Source organism: Mesoplodon mirus (assembly GCF_964341445.2).
Source record: "Mesoplodon mirus genome assembly, chromosome: 15".
Taxonomy (NCBI): Eukaryota; Metazoa; Chordata; class Mammalia; order Artiodactyla; family Ziphiidae; genus Mesoplodon; species Mesoplodon mirus.
This window is the reverse complement of record NC_138991.1, coordinates 22,870,487-22,886,067: the sequence shown is the minus strand read 5'-3', so window position 1 is coordinate 22,886,067 and position 15,581 is coordinate 22,870,487. Positions and strand designations below refer to the sequence as shown.

The 15,581-nt window shown below is 53.6% G+C and overlaps 1 protein-coding gene across 1 annotated transcript; it reads left to right on the top strand.

Moving 5' to 3' along the window:
• The first annotated feature begins 5,854 nt into the window (after nucleotides 1-5,854).
• On the top strand, nucleotides 5,855-13,626 carry MYL9 (myosin light chain 9). The gene is made up of 4 exons (XM_082645066.1): nucleotides 5,855-5,985; nucleotides 9,138-9,347; nucleotides 11,790-11,951; nucleotides 12,845-13,626. Exons 2-4 carry the CDS (start codon nucleotides 9,164-9,166, stop codon nucleotides 13,015-13,017), a joined length of 519 nt encoding a protein of 172 aa, XP_082501192.1. The 5' UTR covers nucleotides 5,855-5,985; nucleotides 9,138-9,163; the 3' UTR covers nucleotides 13,018-13,626.
• The last annotated feature ends 1,955 nt before the right edge of the window (nucleotides 13,627-15,581 follow it).

The window sequence follows — 15,581 nt, the reverse complement described above, 5'->3', positions numbered from 1 at the left end:
CAATTTGTAGTCAAGTTGGACAAAAGTAGGGGTAACCTGGGTCTGATGTGAGGGAAATCTTGTGGGACTGAGCCCTTAAACCTGTGGAGTCTGACACTAACTCCAGGTAATTAGGGTTAGAATTGAACCGAATAGTAGGACATCCAATTGGTGTCCAGAGAGTTGGAGAATTGACTGGTGTGAGGAAAATACCCACATATTTGGTGTCAGAAGTATCGTGAGTAAAAACAGTTCAACTACCAGACTTTTCAGACTTGTAAACTGAAAACTACAAAACATCATTAAGAGAAATTTTAGGGCCTCCCTGGTGGCGCAGTGGTTGAGAGTCCGCCTGCCGATGCAGGGGATACGGGTTCGTGCCCCGGTCTGGGAGGATCCCATATGCCGCGGAGCGGCTGGGCCCGTGAGCCATGGCCGCTGAGCCTGTGCGTCCGGAGCCTGTGCTCCGCAACGGGAGAGGCCACAACAGTGAGAGGCCCGCGTACAGCAAAAAAAAAAAAAAAAAAAAAAAAGAGAAATTTTAAAAGATCTAAGTAAAAGGAAAGGCACTTCATGTTCATGGATCAGAAGACTTAATATTGTTAAGATGGCAATACTCCCCCAAATTAACCTACAGGTTCAGCACAATCTCTATCAAAATCCCAGCTGCCTTTTCTGTAGAAATTGACAGGCTGATCTTAATTGATATGGAAATGCAAGAGACTCTGAATAGCCAAGCAATAGTGAAAAAGAAGAACAAGGTTGGATGAAACACTTCCTGATTACAAAACTAAAGTAATCAAGATTGTGTGGTACTGCCATAAAGGTAGACATGTGTATCAATGAAGTAGAATTGAGAGTCCAGAAATAACCCATACATTTATGGACAACTGATTTTCAACAAGAGAGCCAAGAAAATTCAATGAAGAAAGAATAGTCTTTTCAGCAAATGGTGCTGCGACAACTGGATATCCACATGCAAAAGAAGGAAGTTAGACCCTTACCTCACTCCATATACAAAATTAACTTAAAGTGAATTAGAGACCTAAACTGAAGAGTTAAAACTACAAAACTCTTAGGATAAAACATAGGTATAAATATTTACAACCTTGGATTAGGCAATAGTTTCATGGATATGATAAAAAAAGGCACAAGAAACCAAAGAAAAAATAAACTTCATCAAAGTTAAAAACATTTATGCATCTTTAAACAAACCAAAAAATGAAAAGATAACCCACAGAATGGGAGAGAAGATTTGAAAATCATATACCTGGTAAGGGTGTAATAGCTAGACTATACAAAGCACCTTTGCAACCCAACAACAAAAAAAGAAATTTTAAAATGGGCAAAATATCTGAATAATCATTTCTTCAAAGAAGATATACAAATGTCCAATCAGCACGTGAAGAGGTGTTTAAGATAACAAGTCTTTAGGGAAATGCTAATCAAAACCACAATGAGATACCACTTCACACGCAATAGGATGACTAGAAGACTAGTGTTAGTGAGGATGTGGAGAAACTGGAACCCTCACACATTTTTGGTGGCAATGTAAAACAACGCAGCACTGAGGAAAACAGTTTGTTAGTCCCTCAAAAGTTTAAACATAGAGTTAACAGATGACCCAGCAATTCCACTCTTAGATATATATCCAAAAAATCCACACATAAACTTATACACCAATATTCATAGTAGCATTATGTATAATAGTCAAAAAGTGGAAACAACCCAAATATCCATCAACTGATAAATATATAAACAAAATGTGGTATAGCAATAGAATGGAATACTATTCAGCAATAAAAAGAATGAAGTACTGATACATGTTATAACATAGATGGACCTTGAAAACATTATGCTAAGTGAAAGAAGGCAGTCACAAAAGGCCACATACTATATGATTCCATTTACATTAAATTTCCAGAGTAAACAAATCCGGAGACAGAAGGTAGATTAGTGTTTGCCAGGGGATGAGGGGAAGGGGAAGTGGGGAGTGACTGCTAATGAGTATGTTGATTCTTGGGGGATGATAAAATGTTCTGGAATTACATGGTGGTGATGGTTGTATAACTCTGTGAGTATTCTAAAACCACTGAATTGTACACTTGAAAAGGGTGAATTTTATGGTATATAAAAATTATATAAATTTTTAAAATTATTTTAAACAGAGAAGTCCACAGAATGGAAGAAAATTTTTGCAAATCATATTATCTGATAAGGGATTAATATCCAGAATATATTAAAAAACTCTTACAACTCAACAACAAAAAAACAACCTGATTTTTTTCTGGGGGGGTGGGTCATGTCATGTGGCACGCGGGATCCTAGTTCCCTGACCAGGGATCGAACCCGTGCCCCCTGCAGTGGAAGCATGGAGTCTTAACCACTGGACCACCAGGCAAGTCCAACAACCTGATTTTTTAAATGGGCAAAGAATTTGAATAGACATTTCTCCAAAGAAGATACACAAATGGTCAATAAGCACATGAAAAGATACTTAACATTAGTTATTATGGAAATACAAATCAAAACCACAACGAGGTATCACTTCACACCCATTAGGATGACTATTATTAAAAAGAAAGGAAGGAAGGAAGGAAGGAAAGAAGGAAGGAAGGAAGAAAGAAGAACAGAAAATAACAAGTGTTGGCGAGGATGTAGAGAAATTACATCCCTTGCGCACTGTTGGTGGGAAGGTAAAATGGTACAGCTTCGGTGGAAAAGAGTATGGCGGGTCCTCAAAAAATTTAAAAACAGAATTACCATATAATCCTGCAATATATACCCCCAAAGAATAAAAAGCAGGGACATGAAAAGATATTTGTACTACACCCATGTTAACAGCAGCATTATTCACAACAGCCAAAAGGTGGAAAGAACCACATGTCTGGTGACAGATGAATGGATAAGCAATGTGGTCTCCCCACACACTGGAATATTATTTAGCCTTAAAAAGGAAAACAGGGCTTCCCTGGTGGCACAGTGGTTGAGAGTCCGCCTGCCAATGCAGGGGACACGGGTTCGTGCCCTGGTCCGGGAAGATCCCACATGCCGCGGAGCGGCTGGGTCTGTGAGCCATGGCCGCTGAGCCTGTGCGTCTGGAGCCTGTGCTCCGCAATGGGAGAGGCCACAACAGTGAGAGGCCCGCGTACTGCAAAAAAAAAAAAAAATTGTGAATCACTATATTGTACACACCTGTAACTTATAACACTGTACATCAACTATATTTCAATAAAAATTTTTTCCTGATTTTAATCACTGTATTATGGATATGTAATATAATCTCCTTTTTAGGAGATACTCACTGAAGTATTTCGGGGTAAAAGGGCTTGATGTGTGCAACTTACTCTCAAATGGTTGGGGAGGAGGACACACACACACACACACGGAAGACAGTATAATAAAGCCAAATGTTAACGATTAGAGAACCTGGGTGAAGGTATATAGGAGCTCTTTGTACAGTTCTTATAACTTTACTGTAAGTTTGAAACTATTTCAAAGTAAAGTTTTTAAAATTTAATATGTCCAAAACAGAACTTCTGATCTCTCATCAAACCTTCTCCTTCCATAAGAGACTCATTTTAGAAAATGTTAGCTCTTTCTTTCCAGCTGCTCAGACCAGAACCCTTGGAGTCTTCAAGTCTTCCTTGACCCTCACACACATACCAATCTATGTGAAAATCCTACTGGATTCAACTTCAAAATATGTCCAGATGGGAATTCCCTGGTGATCCAGTGGTTAAGACTCCACGCTTTCACTGCCGAGGGCCCAGGTTTGATCCCTGGTCGGGGAAATAAGATCCTACAAGCCGCACTGCATGGCCACCCTCCCTCCCGAGCCAAAACAATATGTCCAGAATCCCATCACTTCTCCCACTGCTACCACACTAGTCTGGACACCTCATCCTGTTGAATAGCTCCTCACTGGTCTCCCTGCTTCCCCCTCCCCAACCCCAAAGGGGATTCAGTTAGAACATAAGCCAGATCATGCCACCCTTCTGCTCAGAACTCTCTGATGTCTTACAGCGGCCTACGAGTGTAAGCAGGTAAATTAAGGGGTCCCTGGAGAAAGAGAACCAGGAATGGCTTTCTTGACATAAGAGAAGCCATTTTGGCCTAAGTCATTTTGTGATCGAAGCCTGACCACAATGCTTGCCCTTGAACAGGTCTCAGTAATTAATGATCTTAAGAGAACAAAGCAATGCAGGAACAGAGAAAAGGCAGTCAAACAACAGTGCACTGATAAAGCAGAGTCCTAGCTCCCCCTCAAGGGATAGACATAATAACTTGTCTTTGCGCTCTTCAGGGACTAAGACCGCCCCCCCCAGGTGGAGGACAGAATGATGATGCTGACCCTCCTGACTTCAGCTAAAGCTTGGACCTTGGCCCCATTTCCATGCGGATTTCTCCTCTGCTCAAGCCCCTTCATGAATATGCATGTACCCTTAGCTTAAAACTTCCCCAGTTTTGCTGTTCAGGGAAACACTGCTTTGGGAAAGATCACCAGTAGGATTCTCCTTACTGGCTGCAAGTAATAATAAATCCTTCCTTCTCCTGATCTTTGGCTTGTTAGTGTCTATTGGCTTGACACCCACCAAGAGGCAAACCCAGTTTTTGGGTAACACAAGGATCCCCGGGCTAGGTCCCTAGTGCTTCTCAGACCTCCTCTCCCACCCCCCTCCCCTCAGTCACACTGACCTCCCGCTGCTCCTTGACCGTGACCTGGGCAAGCTCCCCCTACTGGGCTTCTGCCTCAGAGGCTCAGCGGGCTGGCTCACTCCCTCACATCCTTCAGCGCTGCCCAAATGTCACTTCCTGGGAGGCAGCCCCACCTCCTGTTACTCTCTCTCCCCTCACCTAGTTTTATTCTCCCTCAAGGCATTTATTTCTAGCCTCCAAGCCATGGAGCTACTTGTTCATGGTATTTCCCTCCACAAGAACAAATGCTTCCTGGGTGCAATTACTTGAGTATTTACCCCAGCACCCAAGCACAGTGCCCGGCAGGTAGCAGGTGTCAGTTAATATTTACAGAGCAAGTAACGGGGCGTTGAAAAGTTCCCTTGGGAACGTCCGTGTTGGATCAAAGGGGAGAGAGAGCAGGGCGGGAGTCCAGGTGGGGGGCTGATGGGTAAGGTGTTCCTTCACGGGTCAAAATGATGGACCTGATGCCCGATGGCAGAGCGGATGGGTCTGTCCTTCCAGACTCCATCCTCCAACTCAGGCCAACAAGAGAGGGACAGGGGGTGCAGCCCCTTTGGCAACGATGCTCCGGGGGTCCGCTAGCCCCTGCTCCTCTCGCTGGCTCCCCAGGGTCTACGTGGGTCTTTCTGGCCACTCTTTCACTGAATTCTCACCACCACACTCCCATTTTACAGGTAAGGAAACTGAGGGCACCTAGAGAGAAGAATGACTTGGCTGAGGTGGGCTGTCCCCAGTGCGTTCCCACCCAACTTTCATGTGCGCCCCACACCCCAGGAGGCTGACTGCTGGCTCGGTATGAGGATAGTGGGCTCTCTCTGACACGCCTCTTCTCTGGGACTGGAAAAAAGCCATACTTGGCCTGGTGGAAGGAGGCCCTCCCCCGGGAATGGGCCGGGCAGCGCGCCTTTGGGGGAAAGATGGGGGTAGGGTCTGAGGACTAGAGGCCTCTCTGGATGTTCTGCCGGCCTCGCAGGGCCGGCCCAGATAAACCCCCTTCCCCGGGCAGTCCAGGCCCCCTACTCACCCCCATCACCTCCCCGGTCCACGATGGGGAAGGCCCTGGCAGCCTGGGGGTTCACCCGGGAACACCCCACCTCCCGGGCCCGTGGGTCAAGGCCAAATAAGGCCGGGCTGCCGCGGCCCCGCCCCCGTCCCGCCGCCGCCGCACATTCTTCTGCCTTGTAAGGCCCGGCGCCGCGCCCCGCCCCGCGCCCCCGCCGCGCCCAGCCCGGACCCCAGCGACGGGCCGCCAGCCCCGGCTCCGCACCCGCTCCGCGCACCGAGCCAGCGCCTTCTCCGCACCAGGTGGGAGCCCGGCGGCCCGGGTGGTCTAGCGTGGGCGGTGTGACGGCCGCGGCCCGAACTTGGGAACGCAGGGAGGTGTCAGAGGGCCCCTGTGCAGGGACAGCTCGTGGGCCTGGCTGGGGCTGCGATGTTGCTCGGTCTGACGGGGATTCTGGCTGGGTCTGGGCAGCAGGGAGACTGTTCCCGGCTCTGGGAACCAGTGGGCCTATGGCCAGGGAAGACTGTCCGGGCCCTGCCCCTTTGCTGTGCAGTTAGAGGTGCCAAGCACCTCCCAGGACTCGGGATGCCCGGGAGGACGGGAGGGCGTTGTGGCTGCCGGTGTTCCCTGCCCTAGGGGACCCATGTGTGTCCTCCAGAGCGTCCGTGTCCCATCCCCCATCTCCTGGGGCAGGAGAGAGGGATGGAGACCGGAGTAACCCCCGCCCACACACACACGGAGGCTGTGTGCCGCGCCCTGGGGCTTGCCCACTCTGAGCCATCTGCCCACCTGGGCCTGCCGGGTGGGGAAGTTGCGCCAGGGGCCCTCTGCGGGCTCACCCCGCCCCCCGGCTGGACAAGGACCTGGGCTTCAGGACCTGGTCCCTGCTCCTCCCCAGCCCTCCAGCTGCTCTGGCTACTCTGAGGAAAGGGTCAGATAACTGCCTCAGATGAGGTGAGTTTACCAGCAAGGCATCTGGCACTGCCAGCCATAGGGACCATGAGGTAATGGGGGACACGGGCCTTGTCTTTGCTGTTACGGTGGGATTTCGGGCACCAGAAAGGGGGAGGTGGCACCTAGTTGCAGCAGGCCAAGTACCCGCTATATCGGATCGCTGGTGCCTAGGGTCCCCAGGAGGAGGAGGGGACGGCTCCAGGGCTAAGAGGCCAGCCTGTCTCTGACCCCAGTCCCTCAACCAAGACTGGAAACTGCCTCTGGTCACAAAGAGTCCTCAGCCCCTCAGGAGCCATCCGCCCACCATGAAAGGCCATCTGCCACCCCCAGACCCACCCCTAGCCCAGGGGTCCTGGCTTCCAGTTGGACTCTACCCCTCTCATGGACACACCACTTCTCGGGCCTCAGTTCTTTTAATTGCACAGTGAGGGGCACCCCACTCTCCCCACCCTGCTTCCCAAGACTGCTGGGATGGACAAACTGTACAGTTCAGTGCTCCAAGCCCTGTCACGGCCCCTCAGCACAAGAGGGCGGGGATGGGGTGGCCAGGGAGGCAGGGGAGCCCAGCTAGTATCAGAGCAGTGGGTGAGCTCTTGGCCGCTCCCGCCTCTGGTCGTGGCTTTCTCCCTCATCCTGCCATGTCTGCCCTAGAACTTTAGGGGGGGCAGGGGGAGTGGGGGGAGTGACAGTGATGATAACCATCACGGCCTCTGCTGGGCCCAATGGACTTCTTCTTGGCTGTGGGTGCCATGAGTCAAAGTCCCCAGAGAACATCTGGCTCAGGGAAGGAGTGGGCCCCTCAAAGCACTAACCACAGGACAGCACCATCCCACTCCCACCCAGGTCAAGGGTGGGAAAGGCTTTTGTCTACGCACCCTGAACCACAGGAGAAACCCTGAGGGCCAGGTGTGTCAGTCCAGTGGGACCCAGTGGGACAGTCTATAACTATAGGCAGCTGTGGCTCTGGGGAAGGGCTGGGGCTGGCCAGTGTCCCAGCTCAGGGTTTAAGATCTCAAAGGCCAAAGACGGCAAATGGCTTGAACAGGGTCATGAGATAAAGGCCTGGCGACAGATCGAGGAGCACTTAAGGCTTCCTGCAGATCCTCGACAAAGGGACTCAGGGCAGAGGAAAGAGGGAGGCGAGCAGTCTTGGGGCCTCGGCCAGGCCCACAACTGCCCCAGCTGAGGGGCACATGGCCCTAGGTCTTCAGGGGCACAGTCCCCACTAGCCATGACAAGTGTTCAGGGAAAGAGCCCTTGCTGGGCCTCAGTTTCCCCATCTGTACAGTGGGGCCAGCAGACTGGCTGCAGTTGCCTTCACAGTCATTCATTAAACAAGCATCTATGAGCACCACCGTGGCTTAGCTTTAAATCGGGGGACTTACACCAGCCCTGATTGATTGTGAGGGAGACAGACCTTTAAGTGCTTACTGTCAAAGCCAGGGTGGGGGGACTGCTCCCCAAGGGCTGTCTGAAGAACTGGGCTGGAGAAGGAAGGGCATTCCAGGGGGAAGGACCAAGAAGGAAAGTCGGGGGGGGGGGTGTCTGGGGAGCAGACATAGATGGCAGGAGGGACGCCATGAGGGATGCCATGGCCAGTCAGAGAGCAGGGCAGGAGGGGTTCACACAGGGCCTTTGATGCCAGGCTGAGGGGCCAAGACTTGCTAGGGGAGGGGAGGGGATGGCAGGAACCCTCAAGGGTTTCAAGGTGAAGTATCTGGGTCTGTATGCAATGGGTGAGACAGGCTGGAGGCTCGGAGACCAGGTCTAAACAAGGGTGACAGGAAGCTGGGGTTCTGAGCCCGGGGGGGAGCTTTATGCTCCTATACGCACTGAGGAGTGAGAACAAGGAGTAGGGCCCAAATCAGGTCTATCTCCCACCCTAAGGGGCTGGTCAAGTGTGGACAGGTGGGGGGAAGGGAGACTGCCCAGAGCACTGGCCTTCCAGAACCTCCAGAGGAGGGAGGGCAGAGGGATGGGGAGGAGGAGAGGATGAGGAATGTCAGGAATGCAGGGCCGCTGACCCAGCTCCTTCCTGCTGGTGGGGGCAGGGAGCCTCAGAGCCTCTTACGAGGCAACCCACCTTGTAAGCTGGAGAGAGATGGACAGTGTAAATGCTATTAAGGCTTAAAGGAGATAAAGCACGGAAATGGTTGGCACTGAACCCAATCCTAAGTGTCTTACCCAAACAGTTACAGCAAAAATAGCTTCCTCTGTGCTGGGCACCATGCCAGGGGCTTCTTGGGCACTAAGTCAATTAATCCCTTCGGCTGGGCACTCCTATCCCATTCCCAGATGAGTATACTCAGAGAGGTAGAGGAAGTTGTTTCAGATCACACAGGGCCAACTCTGTATGCTTCTGTGATGAGCTGAGTGGCAGGAGCCCCAGGCCTATGGGAGCACGAAGACCGGCCCAGGCGCTGACAGCCGAGCAGGGGCAGGCCAGAAGATTCTCTGGCCCGGGGTCACAGGCTCTCCCACTTAAACCCACTGCCTACAGGAAAGCCCCACACGCCCGCAGCCAAGATGTCCAGTAAACGGGCCAAGGCCAAGACCACCAAGAAGCGGCCACAGCGGGCCACATCCAACGTCTTCGCGATGTTTGACCAGTCCCAGATCCAGGAGTTTAAGGAGGCCTTCAACATGATTGACCAGAACCGAGACGGCTTCATTGACAAGGAGGACTTGCATGACATGCTGGCCTCACTGGGTGAGCAGGGGCGGGGTGTGGGAGTCCAAGTGGGCCCAGCAAGGGCTGCAGCTGGAGCAGGCGGTGGGGCTGCTCATCCCTTACGGGACACTTCCTGTGCACTGACATGAGGCACCCACCCTGGAGAGTAGCTGCCATCACTTTCTCCATTTAGCAGGTAGGGAAACTGAGGCACAGAGCAGTTCGCCACTGGACTTGAACCCAGACAGGCCCACTCCAGGGCAGGACTGCCTCAAGCAGATTTGTGGATTGGGCTGCCCGGTACCATTTAATTTAAAGAAAGGGATCCGCAACTACAAGCAAGTTTGAACTGCATGGACTTTCCATTGTACAATGGGGAAACTGAGGCCTTAGAAGGGAGGCCAGGGTATCTGCCCCCCTCCTTTAGAGGTCACCTGTGTCAGGCTCTGAGAGGCTGACTCCAGCGATTTCCCGAGAATCAGAATCAGAGCTGAAAGGGCTCAGGAATCTAGTGCATCTCACCATTGCTCAGATGGGGAAACTGAGGCCCAGAGGCCAGGCCTCCAGACACCAGCCCCCAGCCTGTGGCTCTGCTTCCACATCCCTCCCCATGTGCTAGCCACAGACAACCACCCTCGACCCAAGTTCCTGGTGCCCCCTTCATCCAGGTGAGAGCACCTCAGCCAGACACTGGCTGGGGGAAGGGGTGGTCTCTGGCAGTAGAGGCGGCAGCCTATGGCCAGATAGGCCTGAGTCAGTCCCTGGCATTGCCCCTCACAGCTGGGCAGTCCCGCTCTGTGCCAGTTTCCCCTCCTGTGCAATGGTGACCCTTGTGTGCACCCCAGGGTGTCTGGTGGGAGGAGCAAGCAATGTAGAGGGAGCAGGAGGGCTGACATCACACACTGCCCCCACCCTCGGCACCACACCCCTCCCAGCTTCAGGCCAGACTCACCTGAAGGCTCCCTCCCTGAGGAGGTCACCAGCAGGAAGGAGGACTGAGGCCTGGCGAGGGGAGGAGCTGTGAGTCCCAATGTCACAGCTCTTCAGGCCTCGGCCATCCCATGGGGACAGAGCAGAGTGTGTGAGGCTCAGAGGAGACAGGGACACGAAGACTCCTTCCATTTATGAGGGAGCGCCTGCACCCAAGGCCCTCAACCTCAGAGACTTGATGACAGTCCTGGGCATCTACCCAGAAAAATCCTCACTCCTGTTTGTAGCTCATGTCAGTGAGTCCACAGATCAATCATGGCCTCTGGTTAAGAACATCAGCCTCTGGGAATTCCCTGGCAGTCCAGTGCTTAGGACTCCACAATTCCACTGCAGGGGGCATGGGTTGGATCCCTGGTCGGGGAACTCAGATCCTGCATGCCGCACCGGCATGCCCAAAAACAACAAAAAAAGGAACATCATCCTGAGGTTAAAAAACAAGAGCAGCAGGGCTTCCCTGGTGGCGCAGTGGTTGAGAGTCCGCCTGCCGATGCAGGGGACACGGGTTCGTGCCCCAGTCTGGGAGGATCCCGCATGCCGCGGAGCGGCTGGGCCCGTGAGCCATGGCCGCTGAGCCTGTGCGTCCAGAGCCTGTGCTCCACAACGGGAGAGGCCACAGCAGTGAGAGGCCCGCGTACCGCAAAAAAAAAAAAAAAAAAAAAAAAAACACAAAAAAAACAAGAGCAGCAAATAATAAAATAATAACATGAAGCAGCTCTGCAGGTATTATCTTAAATCTCAAAGCAATCCTATTAGGTAGGTGTGATTATCATTCCCACTTTATAAATGAGGAAACAGAGGCTCAGAGAAGTTAAGTAATCTGCCCAAGGTCACACAGCTACGAAGTGGTAGTGTTGGGATTTGAACCAGCAGTCGATTCAAATCCATAGGGCCAATGCCAATCATCGTTCTGCCCATTTTACAGCCATTGCCTTCTTCACCTTCACAATCCTCCTCAGAGGCAGGGGAAACAGGCATAGAGCTGGGATTCAAACCCTGGCCTCTGTGGCACCAAAGCTCACTGGTTTAACTACTTTCAAAACTGTGCCTGGGACCTGGGGTCTGGCTGCCTGGCTTCAAATGCTGGCTCTACCCCTGACCCGCTGTGTGACTAAGGACAAGTCCTAACCTCTGGGCCTCAGGTCCCACCCCTGTGAAGGGGGATAAGAATGCTGACCTCACCGGTGGTGAAAGTTAAAGCGATAAGGCACATGGAGCACGGGACGCAGTAAGCGGTCAGCAGATGGGGGCCCTTATACTTCAGTGAGCATTACCCATGGCGGACATCCAGACCCCAGACCTGAGGAGGAAAGTGGTCAAGGCCACCTGCCAGGAGAGCGGGGAGGGAGCAGTCAGAGAGCCGGCCGTCCCAGAGAGATGCTTTACAGTTTACAAAACGTACTGTCTCCTGTCTGTGGGGCCATGAAGGGAGGGGACAGGGAGGAGGGAGGGGACGGGAGGTGACAGCAGGCACAAATGGCCCTCCCACCACAGGGAAGAACCCCACGGACGAGTACCTGGAGGGCATGATGAGCGAGGCCCCGGGGCCCATCAACTTCACCATGTTCCTCACCATGTTTGGGGAGAAGCTGAACGGCACGGACCCCGAGGACGTGATCCGCAACGCCTTCGCCTGCTTTGACGAGGAGGCCTCAGGTCGGCAGCCTCTGGATGGAGGCCTGGACAGGGCTGGGCCTGCACACCTCCCCCAGGGCACCCCCGCGTATGCCGGGGGGACCCAGCCACGCTGGGACTTCAGGGCCCCTTGCCCCCAAAGGCCAGAACAGAAATCACCCATTTCTGTTGCCAGAACTATAAACGCTATGCTACTTTCTGGTTTTCTCCCCCAAATGCGAGACGAAAACAGCCCACATCCACCAAGCTTTCCCATTTCCTAGTTCACCTGTTGGCCCAACACACTAGGCCTCTGCTTTCTACCCTTCCAGGCACCAAACCATTTCAGGCCCTCTGGCCAACGAAGTACAGAAACCAGCCCCCATCCTCAAATCTTCCAAAGGGCTTCTATCTCACAGCTGGTTTCTCCCAGGGACAGGCCAGAGCGACGCTGGCAGTAGTTGTTTCAGCAGTTTCTCAGGGGTCACAGGCACACCACTGGTCTAAGCATGTTCGAACATTTTCCTGACTGCCATCACAGTCCCCTACCAGGTTGGCATATTTTCATCCCCATTTTCCAGATCAAACAGGCAAAGAGAGGTTAAGTAACTTGCCCAAGGTCACACAGCTAGAAAGAAGTGGTGGGGATCAGCATTCAAACTCAGGCAGTGGAACTCTGGGGCTCAGGCTCTTAAAGCAGGACATAGCCAGCACCGCCCCACAGCCCCAGGTCCCCTGCAGAAACACCTCCGACAGTCCCATGGGGGAACTCTTCCCTATGGGCCCTAGCGACCTTGAACTGAACAGAGACCAGGGCTGTGGCTTTTCCTGGCCCCTCCGGGGTCTGAAAGGGCTGGTGGGGGCCCCGGGGATAGAGGGTGTTAGGTGTGTCCTGGCCCGAGTCCCTGTCTCATGGCCCTGGCCCTGCCCTGCAGGTTTCATCCACGAGGACCACCTCCGGGAGCTGCTCACCACCATGGGCGACCGCTTCACAGATGAGGAAGTGGATGAGATGTACCGCGAGGCGCCCATCGATAAGAAAGGCAACTTCAACTACGTGGAGTTCACCCGCATCCTCAAACATGGCGCCAAAGACAAAGACGACTAGGCCAGCCCAGCTCCCCTGTGCCCAGGCCCGCGTCCCAGTCACCCGCTCCCTCAGACACTGTCTGCACCGGCTCTGCCCACAAACCCGCGAGCCCACAGGCCCCTCTCAGAGGACCCTCCCTCTGAGGGGTTAGGGTCCCAGCTTCCAGTGGAGGAAACGGGCTGAGAGAGTGCAGTGCCAGGCAAGGGGCAGAGCCAACGTGAGGAGGGGGCTCCCCCCGTGACCCTCCAAGGAAACCCCATCTTCTTGGGACCTGGGCCAGAGGCTGGACCTGGAGGCACCAGGGGAAGGCCCCTCAAGAGAGCCCAGGCCTCGGCTGTCGCCCGCCCACTCCCAGGCTGCTCCCCACGGGCAGGGCCCTGCGTCCTGGTCTGGGACACCACTGCACGTGCAACCCTGTGCAGGGCATGAAAGCCCTTCCCCAGCCACTGCCGCAAGCACGCGAACCTCACCCAGGCCCCCTCTCAGAGGACAGGATGCCAGTCCTGTCCCCTACACCCTGCCCAGCCACCAGAACACACGCCACCCCGCCGGGAGTGCGCTCCAGATGAATGTAGGGTGGGCGTTTGTCTCGGTGAGACAGAATGTCTAATAGAAGGCTGAGCACTGCCTTGAGTCTGTGTGTCTGTGACTGGGGTGAAATAAAGGAGCCCCTATGCCCCAAACACCCTCCCACCCTCTCCTTCCATCCCCCAGGGCTGCCCCGATCTCTCCAACCCGGCCCCTGGCCCAGGGGAGGCTCAGCTGAGACCAGACCAGCAGTGGGGAGCAGACAGGTGCTGAGGGGAAAAGCCCTCCTGGCAGAGAGAGGGCAGAGTGGGGAGGACCCACAGGAATCACCACAGCAAATCCCAGGGGGGGGTCTGGGCCTCTGAGGGGGCAGCGGTCAAGGTCACAGCGTTCAGGACCAGAGCCTGGATCTCCAGGGTCACCTCAATGCTCCTGGAAAGTCAGGTGGTCCTGGAAGAACAGGGAGGCTTTGGGAACAGTGAGAAGGGCTCATCCCATTAGCTCAGGATGGAGATGAGAATGAACGGATTTCTCGCGGGCAGCTCCAGGCAGCTACCAGGTGTGTTCTGAGCTGCACCCGCCACATGACCAGCAGCACAGCAAGCCAGAGCTTTTCACATCCCACATGTGCAAGAGACGGGCAGGACGGGATCCCTGTTACATCTGAACGATGGGGACACTGACCGCGGTGCCTGGAGCATAAGGGGAGGGGAAATAATGGCTGAATGAACAGAGAGTCAATAGCGACAGGGACTGCCTGAGGTCACCCAGTGGGTCTGGGGCAGAAAGAGCTGGACCTTGGCCTCTGGACCTTCCATGGGGCTCAGGCCAGGGCTGGACACATCCCACCCGACCCCAGCAGGGAGCAGGTGCTGGGCCCCTCTTGGTCCCGCTGCCTTCCCTAAGGGTCACCCAGAGCCAGCCAGCCACAGTGTACGACAAAGGTCTGAGATCAGAGCCAAGGGAGCACTGAGCACTAAGGTGATCCTGCACTGGCCCAGGAGGCCTAACCTCCCACAGGTCTCTGGCCCTATCGGGGCTCCAGGCCCCTTCCAGCCAAGCCCTGGTCAGAGCCCCATGAAACCCCTCCTCTTGCCTCCAAATTGAGCCCCACAAGTCCTTGAGCTCAACTTTAGACGGAGCCAGCCCCAACCAGGCACAAACACTCCCCAGACTCAGTCCCAACCACACCGCACCCTTGACCCTGACCCCAGACTGTGGGCCCCGAGCGACCCTCGCCCCAACCCCACGCTGAGTCTGGCCACCCACTCACTGCAGCCAGCTCCCAGGACTCCCAGAGCACTGGCCACGCATGCCAGACACCAGGGTCACAGATCACTCGGCGGGGCCACTGTGGCACCAAAGGCCTTCCTGGAAGAAGGCAGGGACATGCGGTCAGAAACAAACCTCCTCGATCCCAACCCCCAGTTTTGTCACAAGCCTACTCTCCCTCCACCCCAGAGAGAGAAGGCTTCACACTCAGGTGTGGGTGGGACAGAACCAGTGCAGCCTCCCTGGTTCCAGAGCTGGCCTGGGGCTCACGGGACCCAGCGGATGGGAAAGGGGAAGTGTTCTGTGTGGAAGGGCAGGCCAGCAGGCCAGGGGGAATCTGCAGGAGGTGCTAAGAGGGAAAGGGTGTTGCAGGGAATGGAAATGGCCTGAACAAAAGTCTGGGAGCAGGAGTGCATGTGGCACATACTCAGGAGCCAGGGGGAAGGCAGTTTTTCACTCATTAATTTATTAACATCTCACAGCAGCTTTTTAGAAAAGCAGCAGCAGCAGCTAGTGTTTTATTTCTCACAGGCAACATTTAGAGGTAACAGTGAAGCACCCCCAGAACTTTCAAAGTCTGGCACAAAACTCAGAAGACACACACACACACACAAAGACCAGTGGATTTAAATGCATGAAGACTAAATGCTTCTATAGGGCTAAAGAAACCATAAGCAAAGTTAAAACCAAATACAGATCGGGAGAAAATATTTGTAGCGTGATTAATAAAAAATATCAATGACACTATCCTATAAAAAGAGCTTCAACCATTCAATATGAAA

Bases quoted from the DNA above. Each gene is read 5' to 3' on its own strand.
- MYL9 (XM_082645066.1), top strand. From the start codon at position 9,164: ATGTCCAGTAAACGGGCCAAGGCCAAGACCACCAAGAAGCGGCCACAG. The intron at 9,348-11,789 runs GTGAGCAGGGGC...CTCCCACCACAG, and splicing joins TGACATGCTGGCCTCACTGG to GGAAGAACCCCACGGACGAG. The intron at 11,952-12,844 runs GTCGGCAGCCTC...CCTGCCCTGCAG, and splicing joins CTTTGACGAGGAGGCCTCAG to GTTTCATCCACGAGGACCAC.